This window comes from Seriola dumerili, unplaced genomic scaffold, assembly GCF_002260705.1.
Source record: "Seriola dumerili isolate Sdu_G_001 unplaced genomic scaffold, Sdu_1.0 BDQW01000003.1, whole genome shotgun sequence".
Taxonomy (NCBI): domain Eukaryota; kingdom Metazoa; phylum Chordata; class Actinopteri; order Carangiformes; family Carangidae; genus Seriola; species Seriola dumerili.
Genome location: NW_019174258.1, coordinates 5,277,403 through 5,304,162, shown reverse-complemented (window position 1 = coordinate 5,304,162; position 26,760 = coordinate 5,277,403). Strand labels below are relative to the sequence as shown.

Here is a 26,760-nt window from a genome sequence, read left to right as displayed (position 1 = left end):
TGGGTTAAGGAAACACTCGCAAAAACCTCCACAAACTGCCAAGTGTTTTCATCACAAATGCAAAATCACTGGCCAACAAAATGGAAGAGCTGGAACTTATCATATCTATAGAGAAGAACATACAGGACTGCTGTGTTATTACAGAAACGTGGCTCAACCCAACAATTCGAGAGGAGGACAACCTATCCCTGTTTTGAAGTCCAGTATACAAACCTCTTATCCACATGGTCAAACCCCCTGCCAGGGATATACAAGTATGGCCTGAGGGAGTTTCTGAGCAGCTACAGTACTGTTTTAAGTGCATTGGGACCTCTTTGCAGATGAAGACACTAAGACCTACACTTCCAATATTTTGTTTTACATAGAAAGCTGTGTAGATTGTGTCAGCACTACAAAATGCATCAGTATTTTTTCCAACAACAAACCATGGACCAAAGATGTCCAACTGATGCTAAAGCTGGCAAAATGGCTTTCCAGTCTGACAACATAGAGCTGTACAATGCAGCCAGGTGTGACATGAAAGGTGCATCAGAGATGCCAAAGCAGCCTACAAGCTAAAGACTTAGAGCCAGTTTGACACCTCAGATCCCCGTTGTGCATGGCAAAGTATATGGCCCACTGTTCCAGCTCCAGCTTACAAAAGACAGACACTTATCATACAGACTGCAGAACAGGTCACACACATACTTTGTAATACCAACACACTGAAAGCAGCTACTCTGGAGTTCAGAGACTGTGCTGCTGAGTTAGCTGGAGTCTTCCCAAAACTTTTCAATTCATCCCTGGCACAGTGCATTGTTCCTACATGCCTAAAGTCTTCTACAACAGTGCAAGTCCCGAAGCAGACAGTCATAACCTGCCTCAGTGACTACAGGCCAGTTGCTTTAACACCAATAATCATGAAGTGCCTGCCAAGACTGCTCCTTAAGCACATCAAGACGGCTCTCCCACCCACCCTGGATTCACATCAATATGCATACAGAGCAACAGATCATCAGATGATGCCATTGACATTGCCCTCCACACTGTATTGCAACACCTAGAACAATGGGTAGCACATGCATGGCTGTTGTTTGTGGATTACAGTTCTGCATTCAACACCATCCTACCCAGCAGACTGGTCTCCAAGCTGTGTGACCCAGGCTTTGAACAAAACATCCAGCTTGAACACAACATATCAGTCAGGATGGGTCCCCGCCAGTCCTCCACCTTGTTACTAAACACAAGAGCTCCACAAGGCTGTGTGCTGAGCCCCCTCCTCTACTCTTCATACACCTATGACAGCATACAAAATCACAAACACAATACTTAAATTTGCAGACAACACAACAATGGTGGATCACTGAAGGCGAACAGTCAGGGAGGAGGAACAGAAGCTAACAAGCCGGTGCTCAGAAAACAACTTGGTACTCTACACCAAAAATACAAAGGAGCTTGTCATTGACTTCAGGAGACAAAAAAGATGACCATCCCCCACTGTGCATAGACAGAGAAAGAGTACACAGACAAGAGTCTCCAGTTTCAGGTTCCTAGGCACCCACAGAAAGGCAAACTAGCAAATTTACTTTCTAAGGACACTTAAGAAAGTTAACATGCCACAACGGCTGAGTCCTCCCACTGCTGCTCCATTGAGTGTGTCCTGACACATGGGATGCTTGTGTGGTATGGCAACATTTCCAAGGCTGAAAAGAAGGCTTTGCAGAGAGTCATCAACACAGCCCAGAAGATCACCGACAGACATCTACCAGCGTTGGAAAACATCTACAGCTCCTGTTGCCTGCGGAAAACATCCTGCATTTTAAAAGATCCATCTCAAACTGCCCATCATTTGTTTACCCTTCTACCCTCAGGAAAGTGCTACAGGTCCATCAAACCCCTCACCACAAGATTAATGAACAGTTTCTACCCCAAGGCCATTACCACACTAAACCTTGTGTGGAAAAACCACCCCCCCATAAACAACACTTATCCTGTGCAATAACAACCTCTGTGCAATACATATCCTGTGCAATACCGATGTGCAATATCTATTATATCTAATGTATCTAATATACGCATACGTAAGCATGTGTGTGTATCCATGGTGTGTGTGTGTGTGTGTGTGTGTGTAGGAGTCTTGTATATAAGTTGTATGTATAGTTTAATTTTTTTAAATAATTCTTATTCCTTTTTACTTATTCTTGTACTTTTATGTATTCTTTATAATTCTAAGAGTTCCACTCAGGTATTGCACCTGAATTTCGTTGCATATACCAGGTACAATGACAATAAAGAAATTAAAAGTATTCAAATTCAACACATAGCCACAGACACATGCCTGGACTATGATAGATTGTACGTAGATGAATACTCAGTTGACAGCAACTGAAAGAACTCTTCAATCAGCTCCATTTCAACTGCTGCACTGCTTTACAGCTCCATTAAAAATAAAGCAGATTTGATATAAAGACTGAATTAACAGGTGTTTTTCACAGCAGACATCTTGGCTGGTTATTGTTGGAAAAACACAGATGTTACAAATAATATTAACGATTGCTTGGTTCTATTCAAGAGTCCCAATGAGCTATGACAGTGTGACAGTGAGCCAGCAGGACCCTGAAACTGAAGCAGCTAAACTGAATTCAGTCATCATTAATTTCATTATTTACACCCTTTTTTCACAGTGACAGGTCAAAATGTTCTCCATTAAAAAGGCCTATTCACTCTTCAGCTTTATCTGTCTTTCAGACCCATCCAGTTCACTGCTTTGGTTTTTACATTCATTTTGTTAAATCTCAACAGCACTTTCCAACCACTCACTGTTTTAAAACAAGACTAGCTCAAAACCTAGTATATGACTGGACTGCGCATGGTCAATGTAATTGAGGACGTAGTTAAAAACCGTTGTAGAACCGTCGTAAACAAATGACAACATTGCATTATATTTGTATTCTGCCTGGTGTCAGCTGGTTTCAGTCCTTTACCTGTTTGCTTCTCTCCAACTCTCTGTGCTCACATAGACAGTGTTTTAACATATCCGAATTCCCAATAAAGCTGTTCTCACTTACATGTTTTTCTGTTTCTTTTGTCAGACAATGGAACAAGTATGAAATAGTGAGTGTTACATGGCCCATTAAAATTACATGTTAACTAGCAGTCACACAACTGACTGCTAGCCATTTTCAGCTACTGCTCTGCCCTGCTAAGATCCTGATTTTATAATGACAACGCCATCAGACAAAATCACCATTCACACAAGTTAAAGACAACAGCTTTGCTGTGATTCTCACTCATGGGCTAGTACTGGTGACTGTCTACGTAGCTACGGTTTGTCCAAAAAGTTGCTCGATTTGTCGCTAAGGAAATGACTCTAAATATAGCAACAAATGCACTACACTGGCAACACTGCCGGCTATATATGCCCCCCAATAGAAACTGTTTGTGCCAATACATTTTGAAAGTGCATCGGCTAATCGATAAACTCCAACACTCAGCCAGACGACCAATGGTGCAACTTGATCACACAACTCAACTCATCAATCAGTCAGTCAGTTAGTCAGTCAGTCATAGACATTCGCATTTACAGGGCTGGCCCCACTGTTGCGGTCCAGCCAAAAAGGTGAGTTAATATTGGACTAACATCCAACAGGTAGCAAGAAAGAATACTTCAGTGGGATTCCCATGTTGCTTTTTTCTGTTAAAAGTTGCTTAATGTACCGTAGCTTTAATATAGTAACATGGAGGCCCTTACAAAAGGTTACAAAATAACATAGCTTTCACTTTTTCTTCCATCTATCTCTCTGATGTATATTATACATTGGCTATTCTCTTCCAGTGGTCCAATGCAAACAAAAATGAATTATCCAATACAATCAACTTTCAGAATTCCAGTGAATTTACAAATAAATCCTCGTGTGCCTGTCACAGCACAGATCATACTGGTTGGATAAGTCACATTGAATTGATGAGGAACACAAACAAGAGCTGTGCATGGGACCTAGGACTGGGCAATTAACCAAAAAAGTATGAACACAGACATTTAAATCATCTCACCAACTTAATCATGTTCAAGTCGGTTAATTTAGTTAACACTTTCCCCAATGTATGCGTTCATGAACTGTCCCTTTAAAAAAGTAATACCTTGTGTTCAGTCACCCTAGGCTACATCCACACTAATATTTAATTTAAATAAAGTTTTAATTTTAAAATGCATCACTTTTGCTACTTTTATGAGTTTTTGAGCCCCTAAAACTGAGACTTTTGGAAATGCTGCTGGTCCCATTTTAGTTTGAAATCTACAGGGTTGGGTTGTAGTCTGGATGGGCAGAAACTAAGATTTTGGAAACAATGGCGCAGACACCTATGTGGCTTCCTGATTGGGTCTGATCAGTCATGACTACCAGTAGTGAATGCAACATGGATAGTGACCAAAGGTAACACCACCAACTTGTTAAATCACTTGGAACACAATCACATTGCCAAATAGGAGGCTCAGGTCCTCTGATGTTTGCAGTGAAATGATGCACATGTTTTATCAGTCAGTGGTGGCCGGTGTACTTTTTTATGCTGCAGTCTGCTGGGGCAGCAACATGTCAGACATGAACACAAGGAGACTGGACAAGCTGGTCAAAAAGGCTGGGTCTGTGCTTGGCAGGAGTCTGGACTCACTCAGTACTGTTGTGGAGAGATGCATGCAATGTAAGATGGAGGCTATCTTGGACAATACCAACCATCCTCTCCCCAACATTCTGGCAGGACACAGAAGCAACTACAGCAGCAAACCTCTCATCTTACTGCCCTGCAGAACAGAGAGGTTCAGGAGATCCTTTGTTCCCACTGCCATCAGGCTATACAAAAACTCAGCCAAAGGAAGTGGACTAATTTAATTATTATTGTTTATTTATTATTAACTGTTTTTATTATTATCAACAGTGAGGTAATGGACACATGAAATTCCCCTAGGGGATAAATAAAGTATCTATCTATCTATCTATCTATCTATCTATATGAAGAGTGCATGGTTCAAAAAGAGAGAGACCGATAAGTGCCAAAATAATGGTTCATTAATCATAAACGAGGTAAAAGTTTGAAATAATCGTGATATTGATTTGAAGTCATGTCATTCGGCCCTAATGGGACTCACTAAAACACTGTGGTCCACCAACATTTGATAGCAACCCATAGCCACACAGTCACACGGACTGTACTCACTGAAATATAGACATTAAACGGCTCTGTGCTGTATCCCCCGAGAGAGCTGTCTGCCATGTTTTAATGATGTCATTCTTCTTTGAAAGGAGTTTTAAAGGATCTCTGCTTTCATCAAGAACTATCCCCCCTGGGGAAAGACGGGGTTGTTGTGGGGCTCTAATAATTAGTATGACACTTTGTAAAACTAATACTCTCTTTCACCTCTTGCATGCTCTATTCCTGTCTTTTCTCATTCTCCCCCCTTACATTATGTGTCACTGTAGTTTTTCATTTATATCATTCCCACCTGTCTCTACCTGTTTATGTCTTACATGATCCTAGCTTTGACCATCTCACCTGCTGTTTCTTGCTGACAATGGGGGGCAATATGGGCTTGGAGGAGCGGCAGGTTCTAGTGGTTTTGATCCATGGGGATCCAAGACTCCCAGGGAAACTCGGGGCTGAGTCAGGCATGCCCAAGAGACAAGCCCTGCCCCTGGGGGCCAGTCTGGTAGGGGCCTGGTACTTGACCTGCCTCAGCAGCAGCTCTGTCTCATGGGGGGTTGGCCTGAATGGAGAGTTGAAGACCCCTGGGCACTGAAGTAAGAAAGAGAGCAAGAGAGAGAGAGAGAGTGGGGTTAACCCTGTATAATAGAGAAAGTAAAATTGAGCGAGACACAGAGTATCAGCATGACTTAGATGATATGATTAGGTCAGTACATGTATTTCTGATTGGCTATGAAGATATTACTCTTATTCAATACTTTTTAAAATAACAATGCATTGCAACTGAAATATCAGGGGAAAAGGAAGAGGGCTGAGGGGGTGACATGCTACAGAGGTTCCAGATTTCAACCAAGGATACTGCAGTTATGTGACATGGATTTCGAGGCACCAAGAAGTCCTCCTGGGTGTTTTACTCCCTAGTCACTAAAACGTATTAAAATCCATTTGAAGTTTGGGAAAACCAAACAGTAATTTTGTTTATCAGGGGGACCATCAAATTGTAGAATGGCCACCTCCTGGGACAACTTAAAATGAAACTGTTAGTCATTTAAACTATAACAGACAATATTCAGAGGTAATTTGAAACATAAGTTTTGTTAACAACTTTTTAATACAGTTTTTCATCAAAGTTTTGCCAGTTTTTGCCCTTTTTATTATCATATCATTAACATCATCATATTAACCCAAACTTTGTGAAATTAAACATTATGTGTTCATACTGACATCAGTTATTGATCTTCACTACCTCTAATGCATACACCATGGCTCTTGGCCAACCAAATGCTTTTGCCAGGATAATTATTTGGCTGGAGCAATTCAGTGTATGCACTTCACACAGGACAATGGATAGATAACAAAAAATACTACAGAGATAACTGCTGTCTCAAATGTGGCATCATACATGACTTGAATGTAGTTGTTCAAAAGGACAAATGCAGACATGTACCCACATACAAAACTTTGCCTCCCCTGTTCCGAAGTGAGGTAGAGATTTGCCACAGACAGCTTCAGTAATAATTATTCAAATCACAGTGATCCTTTTGCCTGTGTGTTAATTACCAGACCAAAGCTTTGAGTTGGAGTACTCTGTATCTACTCTATATGCTAATAACACTACTTGCTATTTAGGCCACTCTAAAAGACTGGGACAGCAGAGAGAGAGGAGAGAGAAAGGGCATAAGTGGGAAATTGCTCCAACTGTATCGACCCAAACCTCACTCTTTTTAAAATAACATATTAACAGACTGGTTAATTAGTAAATGTTTCATTATTAGGCCATGAGTACTTTTGATGTAAATGTCAAGTGTTTCAGAATGAGTGGGGAGTAATTAATTCAACTCCGCTGAGCCTGATTTCTTTAACCATGGGTTATAGACACAACTGGATAACAGCTGATTTCTTATCGATGGGTCTCTATGTTAAGAAGCTAATGCCTTATTTTCATTGGGTCACAATGGGTGGACCACCTCTCAAAATTTGAGCACTTTTCCTGACTCTAGTCAGCAGAGACACACATGCAGACTTTTTAATATATTTTGAATTTTGCCTTTTTCAGTTTGATGAATTGACACATTTTCAAATTTTTAAATGTACTCGGGCCAGAGTCACAACATGTTTAGATTAATGTGTGTTTCCAATAATGTCTTCCACAGCAACTTGCAGAATCAATAAGGTCCTTTCTTTCAGGTTATAAAAGTAGGTTATAGAAGAATTGAGGGAAGTTCTCACTTCATATGATCATGAAAGCAGCCAAACCATTACTGTTTTTTCAACACTTGCAGTAGCAACAGTATTGTGTACATGTATATTCCAATATGATATGGAATCACTGCAGAAAATAACAGACAACAGATATTAATATATAAACTGTATTTTTTAAAATAATTTAATTAAGACAAGAGACAGGACTTTCAGTGTTTACTCAAGCATAAACTCAACTTTAAAAATGGGACTTTGTATGTCCTTGAAAGAACATTTTAGGTGCTGTATATTTGTGCCTTGCCAATCTGTCCCTCCAGAGAACCATTACTGAAGCTTGCACCAACTCCACACGCTGATACTGTATTCCTCCTGTATTACATTGCTGCTACAACAGTACTGAACTTGTTCTTTTGCATTCAGTCATTTTTAAGAGCTTCAAATTAAATGAAAAGGTCCCAACCCTTCAAAAAAAGCAAAATGGCACATAAGCAAATGTTTTAAGGCCATACAGTACATGACGATGTACAAGTAATTAAGTGACAGAATAACAAGAATAACAATGTGAACAATCTAAAACACAGCATCTTAAGAACTGCATTGCGCTTTAAATATGAGAAACACTGACCCAAAAATCTTACTATCAGAAATTTCTGTGTTTTCAATGATATTTCTTTAGTGCTCATTATTAGTTTATAAAATGCAATTGGGATGAGTGTACATATCTACCTCAAACAGGGAAGGGACAGAAGGCTGGGGACCACTGGGGACATACACACCCAAACGCATACACACACGTAAATCTCACCACTCCTAAAGACACACACACACACACACACACACACACACACACACACACACACACACACACACACACACACACACACACACACACACACACACACACACACACGCATGCAAGCCCAAACGTACCAACCTAGCTACGGGAAGAGCAATGATGTTGACCCCAGGAACACACCTTCTCTGTCTCTGTCAGAGGGACTTGGGGCCTTTTGGTAAGCTGTGTGTGTGTGTGTGTGTGTGTGTGTGTGTGTGTGTGTGTGTGTGTGTGTGTGTGTGTGTGTGTGTGTTTGTGTGTGTGTGTGTGTGTGTGTGTGTGTGTGTGTGTGTGTGTGTGTGTGGGCTGGGGTCCGAGAAGTGAGGAAGGATGAACTGTGTGGGAGAGCCATCTATTCACTGCTGACAAGGTCAGAGCTACGAAGGGAAAGAGTCCCCTGCCATATGCAGAGAAAGAGAGAGAGAGAGATACATAGAGAGAAAGAGATGGACAGAGGGCAGGGAAGAACAGACAAACTTTTCTACTTGCTTTCTTTCCTTCTTGATTATTCATAAATATCCAACATAATTCTATATAAAATGATAAAAGCAATGAACATTTGGGTACACTATCATTCCAAAGCATCTAGAGTGTCAAACATGATGTGACAAAATGCAAACTCTCCAGCGTACACCATATTCATAATAAAATATTTGGAAGTTGTGTGTATGTGAGCATCTTAGGTGAACATGGACAACTAGGATACCTGCAGGAAGGAAGGCTGTGAGACAGATGATGACGATGCTGGTTGCACAGGCATGAAGGAGAGAGAAAGAGAGGGATAGAAAGAGCAAGAGAAGTGGTGGTGCTGAATCAACAGTGACCAGTGTGCTTTGTCTTCATTATGATCCCAGTGGGGAGTCACAGGGATGCGTGGATGCCACACATGCACGCACGCACGCACGCACACACGCCCACACACACGCACGCCCACGCACGCCCACGCACGCCCACGCACGCCCACGCACGCCCACACACACGCACACACACACACATACACACACACACACACACACACACACACACACACACCTGTGCCAGGGGAAGCACTAAAATAATCCACTCAGCACATCAGAAGAGCCATGAGGACACATACTCACTCATGTGTGCACACACAACTTAACTGCACACAGCCTACCTATGTTAACAAAAGAAAAGACAGAAGATGTTTCTTTCTCTGTAGCCAGTTTTTCCCCTCCCTAGCTGTAATTCATTGCCTGTGTGAGTCCCTGCATGTTTAGCTGCATACATGTGCACGTGTGTATGGGCAAGCATGCACTAACTTTCCTTGGACAAAGTTTAGTGAGTCAGTGATGTTGCCTGTATTTTCTACAACATGCATTTTATACTGACACAGTGACACCAAATAATCTTATCTGACGTATCTATGACAAATGCATACATTTTGTAAAATTATATATATATATATATATATATATATATTTATATAATTGTGTAGACACGGTTCAGGTAGAAGCATGATATCATCATTTGCATCTCCTAAAATACCACTTACTACCCAATCCTTCACATAACAGACTTCAATAACTGCTTTTCACTGGCCAGTAATTGCTGCTTCATTGCAAGCTGAAAACATTATCATGTTGCAGCTACTGTTTTTAGTTATGGCACTCTGCTGATGCAGGCTCCTTGAGGTTTAACACTGCTTTCTGGTTGAATTTCAAAGTTGATTTAAATGGGGTCATCAAGTAAAATGATTTATAATGCTAATTATTTCTGACTGAACCAGTTTTATGTAGCTGTGGTAAAGAAGGAACCACCATTTAAATTTGCCTCTGGTAAAGTATTGGTCTTATCATTGTAATTTCTTCATCAAATATGTGAGGTTTTGTTTATGTTTGAGTTCCTGTAAACCAACCTGCTTTGTACTGAGGAGGTGGTGTAACCTGTGAGCTTGGTAAAGCTTGACTGTCTGCTCTTTTATCATATCCAGACAGTCTCTCTCTCTCTTCTGAAGTTCCTCAAGTTCATCCAACTCCCTCCTGCAGGGAAAGCAAAATCATAAACAAATATTTTTGCAATCCAAATTCCAAAATTCCATTTAATTAATGTATATGATGGGTATCCAAGTCATATATATATATATATATATATATATATATATATAGTGTATTTCTCAAGACATATGTTTTTATATATATATATATATATATAGTGTAATTGTCAAGACAAATGTTGTTATATATAAATATAACATTTTACACTAAAACTAACTGACATACAGTATGTAAATCATTCCTGAGCAATAGATCATTGTATAACGAATGTATGCTTGCTGAATGATCATGATTGATTGGATACTGCTCCTAATTTTTTAATTAACTCTACATCACTAACAATCATATAAGACTAATATTTTAATGACACCTTTTTCAGATCAAACAAACATGTCACATTGCATATTATCTGGAAATTCAGCTGACCTTATAGCTTAAAACTATATAAATGAAAGACTTGTGCACAATTAAACTTGCAAGTGTGTTTGTGCATGTGTTAGTGTGTATTTGGAGCGCAGTCTTTAGTCACAAATTTGACAATTCCCTTAAGTGTCCTTCAGATGGATAAATAACTGCCTAATGATATGAGAGACACTGGGACAGACTTGGAATAGCAGAAGAGCTGTGAGAGAAAAACAAGAGAATGAGACTGCATGGAGGGAAAAAAGCAAAGTGAGAGTGCGAGAGGCTATAAGTGGGAGGATGATGGATATATTTCATCACCGCAGCCAGGACAGGTCTGTCTGTGACATCTGTTAAGTGAAGCTGGCTAAATGGGATGCATTAAAAGCCCATACACAGCAATTTCGTTCCGCAATCACACAGCCTTATTGTTACAAGGGGGTAATAACTTAAAAAGGGAATTGGAAACAATTACTAAAACACACATGCCATGGTAATACACACACACAAGGCAAAGAGTAAAACCAATCTAATTCCACAAGAGCAATACCAATAAGAGTTTAGTCAAAGCTCATCAACAATCCTTTTGTCTTTTCCTATCTCTCCTTTTTTCTCTCCTTCCTCTTTACTGTTTCTCTGTTTCTCTACCCAACTTCTGTTTTCAATTACAAACCTCCACAGAGAAATCAGAATATTCATAGTGTGTCTGTAATGTGAGGTTAACACATTCTGTGGCTACTGACATTTAAAAAGAAATCACAACCCCGTTCTTGTTGCCTTTGCATTCTCATTCCTTCCTCAGCACCAGATTAAATTACAAAATAAATGAAATATGCAGAGCACTGTGCATGTGTGTGTGTGTGTGCTGTGGTGTGGTGTGAGAGTGAGAGCAAGTCTAAATGTGCCTCTGTGTGTTTATGTAATATTAAGCACAGTAAGACTGTGTGTATGGATGTGTGGGTGTATGTCTGTGTGTGCTTGTGTGTGCTTGTGTGTGTGTGTGTGTGTGTGTGTGTGTGTGTGTGTGTGTGTGTGTGTGTGTGTGTGTGTGTGTGTGTGTGTGTGTGTGTGTGTGTGTACACATGTTTGTGTGTATAAATATAGAGGTTCCTTGGCCTCTATTTGTCCACTTGGCTAACTTATTAATGTAAAATATAAAGTTTTGGTTTATTGTGGTACAGTTACCAATTGGTGCATATGTGTGTTTACAATATGTGTGTATTTTTGTTGGTACATGCATTAATACTGCCTTGAAAAAAGATGGCAATGGCTGGTAATGCTTTCAGGGGTCAGGACCAGTGTATTTGTGTGTGGCTGGGCTGCCAGTATTTACTTGTGATAGTATGATCAATGTATGTGTATCAATGCTTTGTGTTCACACACTTTTTCTTGTATGTGTGTCGACATGTCTGTGTCCATATGTGTGTGTGTGTCAGGCTGAATGGGTGACCTTTGCTTCCCTACCCCCATCCCCAGTGTTATTAATTGCTGTGTAGTGGACAAAAGCCAAACAGATTTGTAACGGCTGAAGGCACCTCGATCTGTGTCGACCCAACCAGCCGCCACAACATACAACCCTCATTAGCCCTGTTCGGCACGCGGCACGTGCCCTCTGTGTTTCTGTGTGTGTGTGTGTGTGTGTGTGTGTCTGTGTGTTTGACTGAGTGAAAGAAAGAAAGAAAGAAAGAAAGAAAGAAAGAAAGAAAGAAAGAAAGAAAGAAAGAAAGAAAATAAACATCCTTGAGTGAGAAGCTTGGAAAGCAAAATGTAAATGTGAGTCTATGTATACAATCATGAGAAGCCTTAATTCCTTAAACCTTAAAATACATGTTCCTGCTACTACAACGACTCATTAAAACTTCTCTGCTGTTTAAGCTTATTATTGAATCTCAGCGATGATCAGTACGATTTTTCTCCCTAATGCCGTTTGAGACACGAAGGAAGACAACATTTAAACATTCATTTATATTTATATTTATTAAATTCTTCCAAAAGTATTAAGTCACGCAATTTGTCAAAATCCTTAACACTAGTGGTGAGAGACCAACGATCAAACAGAGCTTCCTTCTCGTGGTCAAATTCAACAAAAGTCTGACTATCTGCGTTTCTGCAATGCCAAAATTTCTGCTGCTATGTCTGGGGCACCAGTTCATAGGCCCTAAGCACAGCAGTTTTAACAGCATCATAGTCAAGAGCGCTATCTGAAGCAAAGGCCAGACATTCTTAGGCCATTTTAATGTATTCGCAACTCGCTCAAACAAAGTTAAGTACTTATCCACATCCTTCCTACTATATAGAGGAATGAGATGAATGCATTTGTTCACGTCAAACTCGTAAGAACGAGAGGTAGGCACAGCAAGAGAGGAAGATTGCTGTAATTCAAGCTCCTCCAAATGAGGCTGACTTTTTGTCTCCTCCTCCATCTTATGCATCTCCAACTCATTACTAAGTTCTTTCTCCTTGATATCTAAGCAGCGCACTTCAATCTCCAGCTCTTTAAGTCGAAACATTTCAGACTCCGAATTGTGTTTAACAACAGGTGAGCCCATCTTTGGCATACAAGGATCGTAAGGCAAAATCCCCTTGTCAGAAAGCGCAGACCACAACTCCAATTTTATCATCTGTTTCCTCAAATACTTAGAAACAGTAATATCATAATGATCAGCAATGACAATCAAGTGCTCTTTTGTGCACCAATGGAATCTATCAAGACTCCGAATTGTTCCACAAAATCGTTAACACTAAACTCCATCATCAAGAGAAAATGTCAAACAATTACCAACCACAAAATATGTGAAAAACACAAAGCCACCAGCAACTTATCCACTTACAAACCAAGCCTACAAACACAACAACAGTGTGGGAAAAAAAAACAAGGATGAATCTATTTTTAGATATAGCAAAAATGTGCTTAATAACGCTAAAGAAAACAAAAGAAGGGGAGGTTGGGCTGTTGCACTCAGCAAAAACACAAACTAATCTAAACCAAAACAAAAACTGATAATTGAACTACCAATGATCTCCAACCCAGTAACTAAAATAAGAAACTAAAATAACAAAACCCCAGCACTTTGGACCGTGCTGAGGAACGAGAAAACATTGGGGGGAGAGTCCACTCCCGAAACATGTGGCAAATGTGACAGCAGCCCTCTCCGCTCCTCAGGTCACTCCTTTTATTGTCAGAAACGTAATTGCCAGAAGATGCTTTACTCCTATTGGAGAAACAGGTATAGAGAGAGTGCACCAGAGAGAGGAAGAGAGAGAAAGAGACAGAGAGAGTGGGGAGAGCGAGGGAAAGAACAAAACAAACCCCCACAAACGGTGCGTAATAGCAAAACCGGAGCCACGCATAAAAATTGAACTGACAGTAGTAACAGTATGCCAGACTCTTAAAACACTGATGCAGATTTGGCTTTTGAAATTTTAGCTATTATATTAAAGTGAACAAGATCTTTAGACCTTAGAGGAATGAATACATACATACAAACATACACACACACACGCACACACATATGTACGTATTGTGTTAAGAATGCCATATAATGCAGTGTGAGCACTTACTTTTGATGGCTGCTGAACTGTTGGACAAGCTAATCAAGCATACTTGAACTACTTTCAAATAACTGAAAACCTAACTGACATTTTCACCCTGGACTGTTAACTTATTTAAATGGCTAATATAGTACAGCTACATTTCTCACTTCTTCGTCAATTATTTACTCCCTGGTTCACAACGGGGCATAAAGGCCTGATGGGATATCAGAGAGTGAGGCATTGTGGGACAGCAGGCCACACCTGCGGTCGTCCAGGCCAGCACCAGAGCAGCTAATTGGCCAGGTTTTAAATATTTAATGGAGACTTGACCTGATTGGCTGTTTAATTGCTCCAATTAAATGATTCAATAGCTGGCAAGGAGGGGTAGTCAGTTGGTCAATTTAGACATTGACCAGCTCAATGTATTGAGCCTTCAGCACCCTCATAACACATCGTTTCCATTTAAGTGACTGACTGATTGATTAACCAGTTCACAAAAGTAGTAAAACCAATGCTGTGAAAACATGTGGAAGCAAACAATGATTCCAGTGTTGAAATGATCCTCAATCAATATTCTTAATACTCTAAGAGAAAAAGACTTTCAATTTCATACATTTTCTATACTTTTCTCCAGTTTCACTCTCAAAAGTAATTTACTAAAGAGGCATGGAGAGCACCCAGATTATACTTCCACCCACACACACACACACACACACACACACACACACACACACACTGAATATACAAATCCAATCAGACTGAAGGAGTGAACTTGTCTCCACCCAAACTGGATCAGAAAGAAAGAGCAGTTAAAGAAAGACTGACGCATAGAAGCGGAGAGTGATCGCAGGGCAGGCGTGCAGGCGTGCAGGCGTGCAGGCAGGCCTCTCTCCACCCTAGCAGCTCTCCTTTCATGAATGTCCTTGAGAGGGACACAAGAGAGGGAGAAATGAAGCAGGCTGGAGTAAAGAGAGACAGGAAAAAGTAGAAAGAGAAAGAGAGACACCATAGCATGAGAAGAGAAGAGAAGAATAAAATAAAAAAAACACTAGTGTCACTCAGCCTAGCAACGCCAAGACTGTATATTCTCCATGAGCTTCCTTTTTTTCTGTTCTCTTTAGGATAAGTTAAAAGATTTTGCCATGTTGTTGCAACATCACAGGGAAAATTATTCATCTGATTATGGCAGTAATAATTACCCAGCTGTTTATTGCAGATAGAGGAATAATTCATGTAGTCAACAGGCCGTGTTGGTGGCGGTAGCGATGACACCAGCACATTTAGTAAATATGCAAAGCGGGCTTGCTCTGCTTTCCTAATTGCCCCCATCTTCCCACTGCATGCCCTTATTAAAGCCCAGGAACTTTAAGTGTCTCCCTGACAAAGTGATAAATTGTTGGGGTATCAAGGAAAACTGTGGCAGAGTGGGGACTGCGCCGGGGTCCTGACTTCATTAGGCTATGCAGAAGGAGAGGAAGGATGGATGACGATGGACACTGAGGCACAGTGAACCAGTGGCAGAGAGAGGGAGGGAAATATATAGAGCAAAATAGATTGAAAAAGAGAAGAAGAAAGAGATAGAAGAGAGGCAGAGATTGAAGGAGAGAGGTGGAGTGAGGGCAGGGGATAGAAGAGGGTAGTATAGGTAGCATGTATTAGCTGGATGCTGTACCTAATGAAATGACACAGATGGTTTTGTGTGGGGGAGATCTGTCACAAGAGAGAAAGAGAGACTGAAACAGAGAGTCAGAGAGAGAGAGAGAGAGAAGAGAGAGAGGTTCGGCAGTCTATGTATTACTCCTATATCATTACCATGCGCAGCCGATCAGCCTGTGCTAAATGGGGACCATTAGTCCAACTTTGAATAATTTATACAGAGGGTTGGACAGACAGACAGACTTACAGAGGAAGGGAGCATGCTGGTGGATTAAAAAGTAGACCTTTGCAAGGTGAGTGATCAGGCAGCGTGTGATCCAAGGGCTCGGTGGCTAACACAGAAAGGATATTTTAAATAAATGCCGGCACGGCGTTAATTGATCGTGACCCCAGCAGCACTAAATAAACATGTGATTAACTGGAGAAGTGAAGTGACCTCAACACCCGAAACCGCTGTGGAGGAGGGGCTGTGTGTGTGTGTGTGTGTGTGTGTGTGTGTGTGTGTGTGTGTGAGGAGAGGGGGTGCTTCAAGAGACTGGGGATGTAACTCAGTTGAAACAATACAACCAAATCAGTAAAATGGCATCATGTCACACTTCACTTCCATGTTTGTCTCATCTAGGTTAACTTTGTATTCAACTGTTTTCAAAATATACTATGTAAGAGGGTGAAAAGAGATAAATGTGAAGGAGAACAGTATTGCAATATTCAATACCTTATTGTTTTTTTAGGCAGGGTCCAAAAAACTGCAAACTACAAAATGGTATTGTTATGGGCTGCAATATGTTAGCGTTTATTTTGAATAAAAATATCATTTGGAATGGTTTTCATGATACAAGATTTCATAAGTTGTGTTACTTTTGGTAAACATAAACTACCAATATATTTTCACTATGGCTTCTGGAAATGCTCATTCTACATACTTTATAGTCAAGTTTGCTTGAGAAATAATGAGCACAATTATCTTTCATCACTAGTGTAGTACTCATATCTGAATATTTGACAAAGTTGTGTGTGTTAGTCTTTGTGTGTTATAAAACTGAAGTGACAACACTTCTTTAATGGACTTCAACAGCCTAGTCTGCCTACCTCTAAAAGGGGCAAGGAGTGTGGAACGCTGGTGGGGAAGTGAGGGGGGAAGTCAGTGATCCAAGGAGCACTTTAACAAATTTACATTTAATTTTAGCTGAGGCCTAAAGATATTTTCTGGTAAAATATATTAGCAACATTAAAAATGTGACTATTAGCTAAACGTGATGTTTTTTTTTTTTTTGTCAAAAATAAAAGATGGCGTATCTCTAGCAGTAAGCCCTGGAGCACAGGATGTTTTATTAATGCATGAGCTGCGGTTCAAATCAGAGGCTAATTTTTAATTTCTTCACATCGTTCACTTCTCTCGCTCTTAGCCTCGAGCATTTTAGAGGACTTCTCTCTTGCTTTCTCTCTCTCTCTCTTCTTTCCACTCCACCTCTTTGTCTCTCACTCTCTTTCATTCCTTCACTTTTCCTTTTCTCTTCTCCTGTCCCTGTTCTGTTCCTCTGAGTTAACAACTATGCAAGTAAAGATCTTATCAACACCTTTCACAGACACACACACACACAGACACACACACACACACACACACACACACACACACACACACACACACACACACACCACCCACACACACACACACACACACACACACACTTTTTAAGGTTATGGGTACACAAGTACACCTTTTAACCAATTGCCTTTACACAAATCAGATCAATTCATCTTGACTGATATGTACTAGCTGACCCGCTTCCTGTTTATAATGTAGACCATAGGCAAAAATATATTTCAACAAAGCACATAAAGGGTAAATGATAGAAAGTGAGACAGAGAGTGAGAGAGGACAGAGGAGCAAAGTGGAGAAAAACAGGAGACATAGTGAAGTACAGTGTTCAACAATTTCCTTTCCTTTCAAAAACTGGGAGCAAGGGAGGAGCAGGCTTTCATTCAGTTGCAATGATGTTAAACTGTCTGCTCTCTAACATTCATAACCATTTGTTTTTCTATTTTACCTGACAAGTTCATTTTTTATGGAAAGTCCTTCCAGATAGCTCTTGCGTGCATAGAAGTTATGGATAGACTTCCTCACAAAGAATCCTCTCCATCTTCGCTGGATCTGTGAAGGATTAAAACATGACAGAGGTTTCATTCACATGGTGGTAGTGTGGTACTTTTTTTGCTTAATTATTTACGAATATGAAAGAAATCAATTATTTAAATAACTAACATTAAACACTGACACTAACAATTTAAATCCTTTCAGTCCTTATTTTTTTTGTTTTGTTTGCTTATCTATTTTTTCTTCTTCCAACATAGAAAAATAAAACAAATACCAGCATAGTACTAAGTCACAGAGACAAAGACATTGTTATACTGTATTTCTTTTCATTTTCTGCCATACTATGTACCATCTTACCAATGCTTCTTCTCATTACTTAACTTTTGAAGGACCCATGAAAAACAATACATATTAACATATGTATATGGGAGAAAACTTTTAAACCATGCATAAACATGCATGCAGTTTTCCCCCTGGAGTGATGGAGGGACAGTCCAAGGTGGAACAGACAGCTGTCACAGCTTCATACGTTTAACTGTATCAGTCCACATTGATTGTGGAGGCTGCTAGCAGCCAGCACACCCACATATACCAGTGGACCATTTTAAAGCAAGGGGGCGGATGTCCTTCAGACTAATTAGGAGATTAAAACAATGGCAGGTAAAAGAATAATCACACTATGAGAAGAGGGAAAAGGAGAGAAGAGAAGGAGTGGAGGATGGGAAAAAACAACAAAGAGCAAAATGAGAATTAGCATTGATCTGCCAGTCAATAGATAATTTTAAATAAAGTAATTGCCGCCTCCCAAGTTCTTGCTGACCTTTGTTGACTAGTGAAATCAATGCTGTTGAATCTAATACAAATCCAGGGTGCGGCATGTAAACACTGGTTTCTATTACGGCCCTAATACATTATCCTCTGTTAGCTACCACGCCGTGATAAAGACAACAGGAGGGAAGAGAAAAAAAAAAAAAAGACCCAAATTGATTCAAAGGAAATGTCACAAGGGGATTCTAAGATGATTGTTTCTCCCTTTGTGTCTCTCTTTCTCTCTATTTACACACTGAATATTTCTTTGGTAAAAGATGGTCTGAGAGTACAGATGTCCCTCATTTATTTTTTATTCTCTCTTTCACTCTTTCTCTCGCTCTCTATTTCATTTTCATACACATGAACAAAGACTATTGCTTTAGTCTCTCCAAAAGGCCAATTATTCAGAAGAGATTCTGAGAGACTGAGATTGCACGGGATTGCTCACAGTTCTGCCAATATTTTGTAGGATATGAGCAATCCTAACATCCTAACATACTCTATCATTAAGTCTTTCAACAGGTGGCATCATAAAAAAGACTGGTCCAGGTTCAGTTATTAAATATATTTTCACTATATCCTTTTATTATTTTTTGTAACTACTCTTAGTTAGAAGTTTAAAGTTACACTTAATTGATCAGCCTGGAGAATTTTTTTCTCTCTATATGTCCCATGGTATGTCTTTAGGAGCTGTGGGCAGTTCACAGTGCAGCATCAAGGGACCAACACCACTTCTGTGGCCAAAGCCTCGGTCAAGGGCAGTGGCAGAAATGTTCCTAATATCCTCATATATGTCTTTTGTGGTGTGAGAAAACTGGAGCACCCAAAGAAAAACCTGGACAAACACACAGAGTAAAATGCACATTTTGCAAAGAAAAGCATAATTTGGCCCTTGTGGGGTTCAAACCCTGTACCTTCTTCCATTGCAAACGACTAAGCCACTTTGTTTCTCCAATCACATACATTTCCTTTTCTATTAAAAGTCCTATTGCTTCCTATAGGAAACTGGTTATTTTATATGAGTAATAAAGGCCTCTAACTTCAGAAACTTCCAATTTGCTCGACATGGTGATATCTACCCTAAACTTTCACCCTGTGACCTAATACAGCTGGGTCAAACACTACTCCTAGATACATGTCACTCCTGTAATGTGACATTTATTGAAACAACAGGGTGGTCAGCTTGATTTGTTTGGGTTTCTATTAACACTAAAACTTGAAGCCCTCAATTTCCTGGCTTTTCCACCAATATGAAAATATTGTAACCAACTGGACAGCACACACACTCTTCAATAAACACTAGTGTTTTTTTGTTGGCCAATAAAACCTTTTAATGGTTTAGGCAGAGTGAAACTGTTAGCCAAAAGAGTAGACTATATGGAATTGTAAAAATATAAGGTTTCTCTGCAATATCCTTGTGTAAAAATTCCAAAGTATCAGTCACAGCCACAGTGCTATGATTTATAAGTTGGACAGTAGTAGCTGCTGAGGGGAATAAGGGGCAACATTTTAATGGGCATGAAGACTGAGGAAAAATAAAAATATAAAATACATATTGCTAAGACTGTGAAACATGTATTTATATTAAAGGAAAGCATTCACCAATAGGCCTCTTACCAAACTTTGTGAGTGAACAAAATAAGGATCAAAATTATATATGAAAAGTGGACAATGTTGTTAGTATACATGGACCAATTAATGTGTAATGTGTGGAGACATAATTATAGTCATTTTGAAATAGCAGAACAGTATAATCAGAATTTTGTGTATTTTAACTGTGTCTAATTGGCTTAAATGTTGATACAAATTAAATTGTGCAGGGATGTCAACATGAAGACAAATGTTAAAAAGCAAGAAAAAATACTGCATTAAATAGGAAGAAGATAAGATTAAAGAAGTTGTTATGATGAAATTGTGTGATTAAGTGCTCACAGGCTGCTATTCATGGGGCCTCCCATTTACAGCACACACAGAGAAACAGAGTGTCCCCCCACCACGACACTCCATTTGCTAAAATAAGACACTGTGGTGATATTTACCCTGACCGCCATCTCGTTGTAGAAATTCATCTTCATGATAAAATATGCCGCCTGTGAACACAAAGGAAAAGATGGCGTTACACCTTGTCTCCCAGCCCTCTGATCTGTCCACAGCAGGCGTCAAAGATAAAGAGCTCTTTATACATAATACATTGCACAGAGGCAGCACAGATAGGGCCACTGTAGAAGGGAGGGAGGAGGGAAAGGGGCAGGAGAGAGGGAAAGCAAGAGAGACAAGAGAAATGAGAAAAAGTCAGGGGAATGGAGAGAAAGAGGGGAGAGAAAGGAGGAAAGAAAGAGAGAGAGAGAGAGAGAGAGAGAGAGAGAGAGAGGGAGAGTGGTTAGTGGGACTTTGTATCAAGGGGAGAACGGTACTCTCTTAATACACCAACGCAGACAAGGGCCAAGAAAATCTATGGTAGTCAAGCAGTGAGCTAATGGAGATGTATGACGGCCAAACGCTCTCCTCTGGATTTCATAATCAATGACAGCACTGCCAGAAGAGACTAACAAAAGGCCAGAGAATATTCAGCAGCGCACCCGACAAGCCGTCGCACACCAAACGTGCCGGCCGACCACTGGGGGCACATTTCAGGAGCAAACTGGAGAGTCGGCCATAAAAGGGATTCATATCTCAACATGTCTTTATTAATAACGACAGGGAAGAGAGGGAAGAGTGGAAGGGGAAGGAAGACAAAGGCTTGAAAGGAGGCCGTAAATTCAGCTTGATGTTTTGAGATGAGGCTTTGTGTACGTCACATTACACATGATAAGGTCCGCAAGAGTAAGAGAGAAAGACAGAGAGAGAGGAACGGAAGAGCAGAATCTTTCAGGACTAATTCAAAATAGTGCACTGTGGCAATTTTGAGTGATTCAAATTAGTGCTCGTCTGTTTCCAAATGAGACCAAACAGCCTCTTTTTAGCCCATATGTGTGTTGTGACACATCCTTCATCGTTTATTTCAACACCCCTCGCCCCCCAACCCATACACCCCCCCCCTTTCCATTTCTTGAACGTCTCCCAAACGGCGGCTGGCAGTTATGCTTTAACAAACAGTCAATTTACAGGCATGATAAATAGCTTGTTGTGATACGTTTACAAAACTCAATCCAGGGGAAAATTATACGTGAGAGCGCTGGGTATTGGATCCGGTATCAACAATCTGTTCAATTAAGAAGCAGTTGCAGGCAATATGCTGAAAATGGGGCCTTGTTTTACTAAAGCACACACATACACATACACACACACACACACACACACCGTACACACTTCTACTCTTTCCTTCTCTCTCTTCCTTTTCCACACTCTTTCTATATGCATCCCAGGAGTTGCAATATAGATGGAATTCCTTATCATATTGCATCATATTTCCTAAGTGCTAATTTCCCAATGTGTAATGAGTGAATTATATTTCTTAAGGTCAGACGCAGGGACTTAGGAATATAGCAATTGAATTCTAATGCATGCTATCATAACATAATCAATATATCTATAGCCTTTCCAGGCGCTTGCTTACCTTCACCATTTGTCTGAAACGTGCCCTTGCTGTGAAGCCCCGCCATATCTTCTGTATAATGATTGCCTTCTCGTGCAGATGCCTGCAATAAAGTCATATTGGGGAGAAGAAGGATGGGTATTTTCCAGTAGTTAAAATGAAGGAAAATACTGAAGAAAGTTATTTAGATACAGATGGAAGTAAATTAAATTCTGTATTTTTTTATTTGATCATTTGTTTGCTTATGCAAAGAAACTGAGTACAAAAAAACCTACAACCCAAAAAGCAAGAAAATTAATCAATCATTACTAGAAATACAAGGGAGCTGCAAAAAAAAAAAAAAAAAAAAAGATAAAAGATTTGGTTTCCATGTATATAGTGCAATGCAAATAATTAATTCACTATACAACCCCAACATTGCTACTGATGTAATATACTATGCTCTCTTTTTTGGTGGAAAACAATAAAGGAAAGAGTGATTTCCTGCATACAAATGATAAGATGTAAAGGACTTCAATTAAAAAGGTCAGGGAAACATTATGCTTACAAACACATGCTCTCACAAAGACACAAAGACACACACACACACACACACACACACACACACACACACCATTTCTGTTCCTCCAGGCTTTTCGATCATGTCCGATGAGCCTTTCACCCCCTTTAAGTCAGCAGCACACATTTGTATTCATCTTCAAACATACTCTAAATGCAAGTCCACTGCAATTCTCTGCTTCCAATGAGGCCATCAATTTCCAAAAGGCCATTTATATGCCCAGAAAATCAATGCTTATAGTGGGTATAGCACAACCCCGGAGTTGCACTTAGGCAGCTAAAATTGTTGCTAATTATCCACTTAACGCATTGATCAATTAACTAAAGTAATCTGAATTAACCTACTGTCTGGAAGTTTGTCTGCTGACCCTGCAGAATGGTGCTGGGGTCACAGCATAGGAACAGGCACAGAGATAGAGACATTCATTTCTCTGCGTGTGAAAGGAGCACAGAGTGCAAGCGACATTTCTTCCTCCAGGCCATTTGCAAAGCTCTAGAAGTGGGATAATTATGGGAGTGAGCTAGTATCAGGGTTTCCCTTGAAATTAACTCTTTGAGTCCTGTCTGAATGTTTTTCAACCCCCAAAGGAAAAAGCAAACCTCAAATTAGTATATGAAATATTAAGGCTTGTATTCTATTTTGCCTGTGGCACACAAAGGAGTACCAAAAGTCTCATTAGACTAACACACACCCACCGCCCATACGTTATACCTGAGGTAAGCCTGCACCTTGCAGGCTCTGAACCAGCATTGAATCCGGGTGGCAGCTTGGTTTTCCTTCTGTCTGTTCTCCTCAGCTTGGCTAAAGCACAGAAGACACAAAAATAAAACAGTGTACTATAGTTACATTATCTCACTGTGTTGTAGCATATTAACGTTCAATATGTCGTAACACTAAAATCGGTACTTGCAAAGCTCACAGACAGACTTTGTTGTGGGTCCCATGTTGTTTGCTCTACAGGTGCTTTAGAGTTTTATTATATATAATACATATAATTTACCTTCCTTATGGCACCACTACCAATGCATACACGTTACAATATGAATATGAAGCCCAAATTCTAATATACACAACCGTGTTTGTAAGGAACAGCTCACAGTAGTACAACAGATAAAAGCGATGGCAGCTAGCTAGCTTACTACAAACATGACAAGCTAGTTAGCAGGTTTCCCAACAAAAGCATAACTGACATTTTAGGTAACGTAATGGTTTGGCTTTTACGGCAAAATTGCTTAACGACAGCCACAATGGTCTTTGATAACTGAATAAAACTTACTCATACATAAGATACATACTTGTTTCTGAAGAAGTATTCCTTTCTTAACTCTTCAGCTTCACTTTTTATTTTCAGCAGCTCCGCCATATCTACTCAGACGTGAGTTTACTTGTTGTCTTGACGACGCAGCTGTTTCCCAGGGTCGGAGAGATGCGTTCAGAATCATCTAGTAAATAGGAACTTTCTTGGGAAACATGATGTTTAATACCTACCTTATGTTGACACATGTCGACATAATCTGTAAGGTTAAGGGCACCTGTCTATATATGTAAAAGGTACCATGGTGCTTAACTGCAAAATCTGCCCTTTGATTGTTGGTTTTAAAAACCTTTCACAACATTTAGGCTTTTAGCATTTTATGTAGATCCTTGGACACTGCTGTTTTCTGTAAGTGTTGTTTTAATTTCTGGGTAATAGTTCCTGATTTACATAAATAACTTTAGACCTCACTTTCTGTGTTCTATATTTCTCATTTGATTTCTAAAAGAAAAACAAAAGAGCAAAACAAAATCTAGTTTTAAAAAAATGAACAAATTGACAATTCCATGAAACAAAAATAACAGTTTACCTCTAGATTTTAATTTACTTTGATGCACTTAAAAGTCTTGACTTTTTTTGGATTTGAACCTCATATTAATTTTGGAAGTGTATGTGATGATTTGTTATCAATTTTGGAAGTGTATGTGATGATTTGTTATGTTGCCATCAAGTTTATGGTTAAGTGTCTTGTAAGCCCATACGGGCTGGGCACCATATAAGGTGCAGGACACTCTAATAAACAATATTCATGCATTCATAAAAGTCTTAATTTGCTTAAGCATAGGGTTAGCATGTATTATTGTACAAAAGGAATGATTTAACAAAAAGAAAGTCCTAGTTCAGATGGACTTGCTTCAACAAATGCCATTTTGTTTATTTCATCCTCTGGTTTTCTCTCCTGACACTGTACTACCTAGTATACTGAAGCAAAGTGTCTACAGTGTAAATTGTATAGCCTAAGGATTGGAGAAAAAAAGAAAAAAAAAGACACTTTAAAAATGGCTGCTCTCTGGATGCAGATTCTGGATCTGTGTATTGATCTGCCAGCTGCCTCACTTCTTCAGTTCATCCCTCCATCTATTTTCCCCCTTACCTGACGTTATCACCCTTCATCATTCAGTTATCAGTTTATTTCTCCCTTCCCTATTTCCCATCATCTTCAGTCCTCCACTCCTCCTCAGCCATATTCACCTGTCAAAATGATCACCTCAGCAGGGTGTGTGTGTGTTTGTATGTGCACTTTTGTATCTGTGCAAGGAAAGATATCTGTCTGGCCAATGGTCATAGGAAAGGACTGTCTGTATTATAGATTACTCCTTAGAGACAGGAAAACGACAAACAGCAAAAGTGAATGAATGTTTCCCGTGTGTGTATATCTGTCTCCATGCTCTTTCATGTCTGTGTGCACACATGCATGTTTCTCTGTAAGCCAGTATGCTTGTTGAGAATCTTATTCTGTCTCTCTGTCTTTCTCTGAGGCCAATTTGCTGTCTGAGGGCCACCACAGTGGTGAAGAGCAGTAGGCAGACGTCCTAGGTAGAGTTATGGCTGGAGGGGTGAACCCATGGTGGCTCAGCCCATCCATCGAGGGGCGGCAGGAGAGAGGCCATCCTGGTAATTACCGGAGAAATGTTGTTGTGACAGACTGTATGTGAGCGTGAGAGAGAGAGAGAGACAGAGAGATTCTTAGGGAAGTGTTGTTTTTGACAAGACTGTAAGGATGGCTGGAAGCCATTCGTCCTGCTACAACACTGATTAGGTGTCACCAGGTGTGTATCTGTGAGACAGCAACGCAGAAAGGAGAGTGAGAGCACTTCATAAAATGGCATGATGTTTACACTCTGTCTAATGACCCACTTCTAGACCCAGCCAGACCATCACCATCTCCACATCCCTCTACACTTGTAATACACTCCTCCATCAAGTCAGTTCCTCCCTTCTCATCTGTTCTGATATCTTCCCCTTCCGTCTCTCTCTCTCTGCACTTTTCCCTGTTCTCTCCACTTTTCTGCTTCTCTTTTTCTTTCTTCATCCCCTAACTCCTCTCAATGAAACCATTTTTGTTGCTCACTGGGGCAATAATTCCTTATCCAGCATAACTAATGTATACGCACTCTCTCTCTCTGTCTCTCTCTCTGTCTCTCTCTCTGTCTCTCTCTCTCTCTCTCTCTCTCTCTCTATCTATCGCTCTATCTCTCATTCTATCTCTCCATACGGGGCATGTCATTTAACATGCCTCCAGTCACCTCTCACAGTCAGGAAGCTCATCCAACGAGTCATTCTCCATGCCCATTGTTCCTAAATGAGGGCCATATGCGCTGTGGCCAGCACTGGTCATAAAGACCCATGCGCACGCCAGTGGTGATACCAGTGTCTGTGAGTGAATGTGTGAGTGCATGTGTGAGACTGTCATACACTGCTCTGCACGGTGCGTGTGTATGAATCATTATTGTGTGTGTCAGTGTATGAGTGATTATATGTTAGTGTCTGTGTATGTGGGCCTGTGTGTGTGTGTGTGTGTGTCTGTCGGTGCTTGTGTGTTCCTAAAGCCACAGTAGGGTGCGGCGGATGGAATGTGTGTTTCTCGGCAGGGCCAGTTCGGCCATTATTATTAAACATCTGTC

General features: G+C 40.2%; 1 protein-coding gene across 1 annotated transcript in view; it reads right to left on the bottom strand.

Annotated features, from left to right (window-relative positions):
• Window positions 1-24,205, bottom strand: part of spata17 (spermatogenesis associated 17) — a 43,160-nt gene extending 18,955 nt beyond the window's left edge. Inside the window, exons 1-7 of the mRNA XM_022744672.1 lie at window positions 24,117-24,205; window positions 23,533-23,622; window positions 22,284-22,365; window positions 20,767-20,817; window positions 17,871-17,974; window positions 10,092-10,215; window positions 5,527-5,766 (exon numbers count right to left, since the gene is read on the bottom strand). Of these exons, the coding sequence (XP_022600393.1) occupies window positions 5,527-5,766; window positions 10,092-10,215; window positions 17,871-17,974; window positions 20,767-20,817; window positions 22,284-22,365; window positions 23,533-23,622; window positions 24,117-24,184 (759 nt within the window). The 5' untranslated portion in view covers window positions 24,185-24,205. The remainder of the gene's footprint in view (window positions 1-5,526; window positions 5,767-10,091; window positions 10,216-17,870; window positions 17,975-20,766; window positions 20,818-22,283; window positions 22,366-23,532; window positions 23,623-24,116) is intronic.
• Between the last annotated feature and the right edge of the window lie 2,555 nt (window positions 24,206-26,760).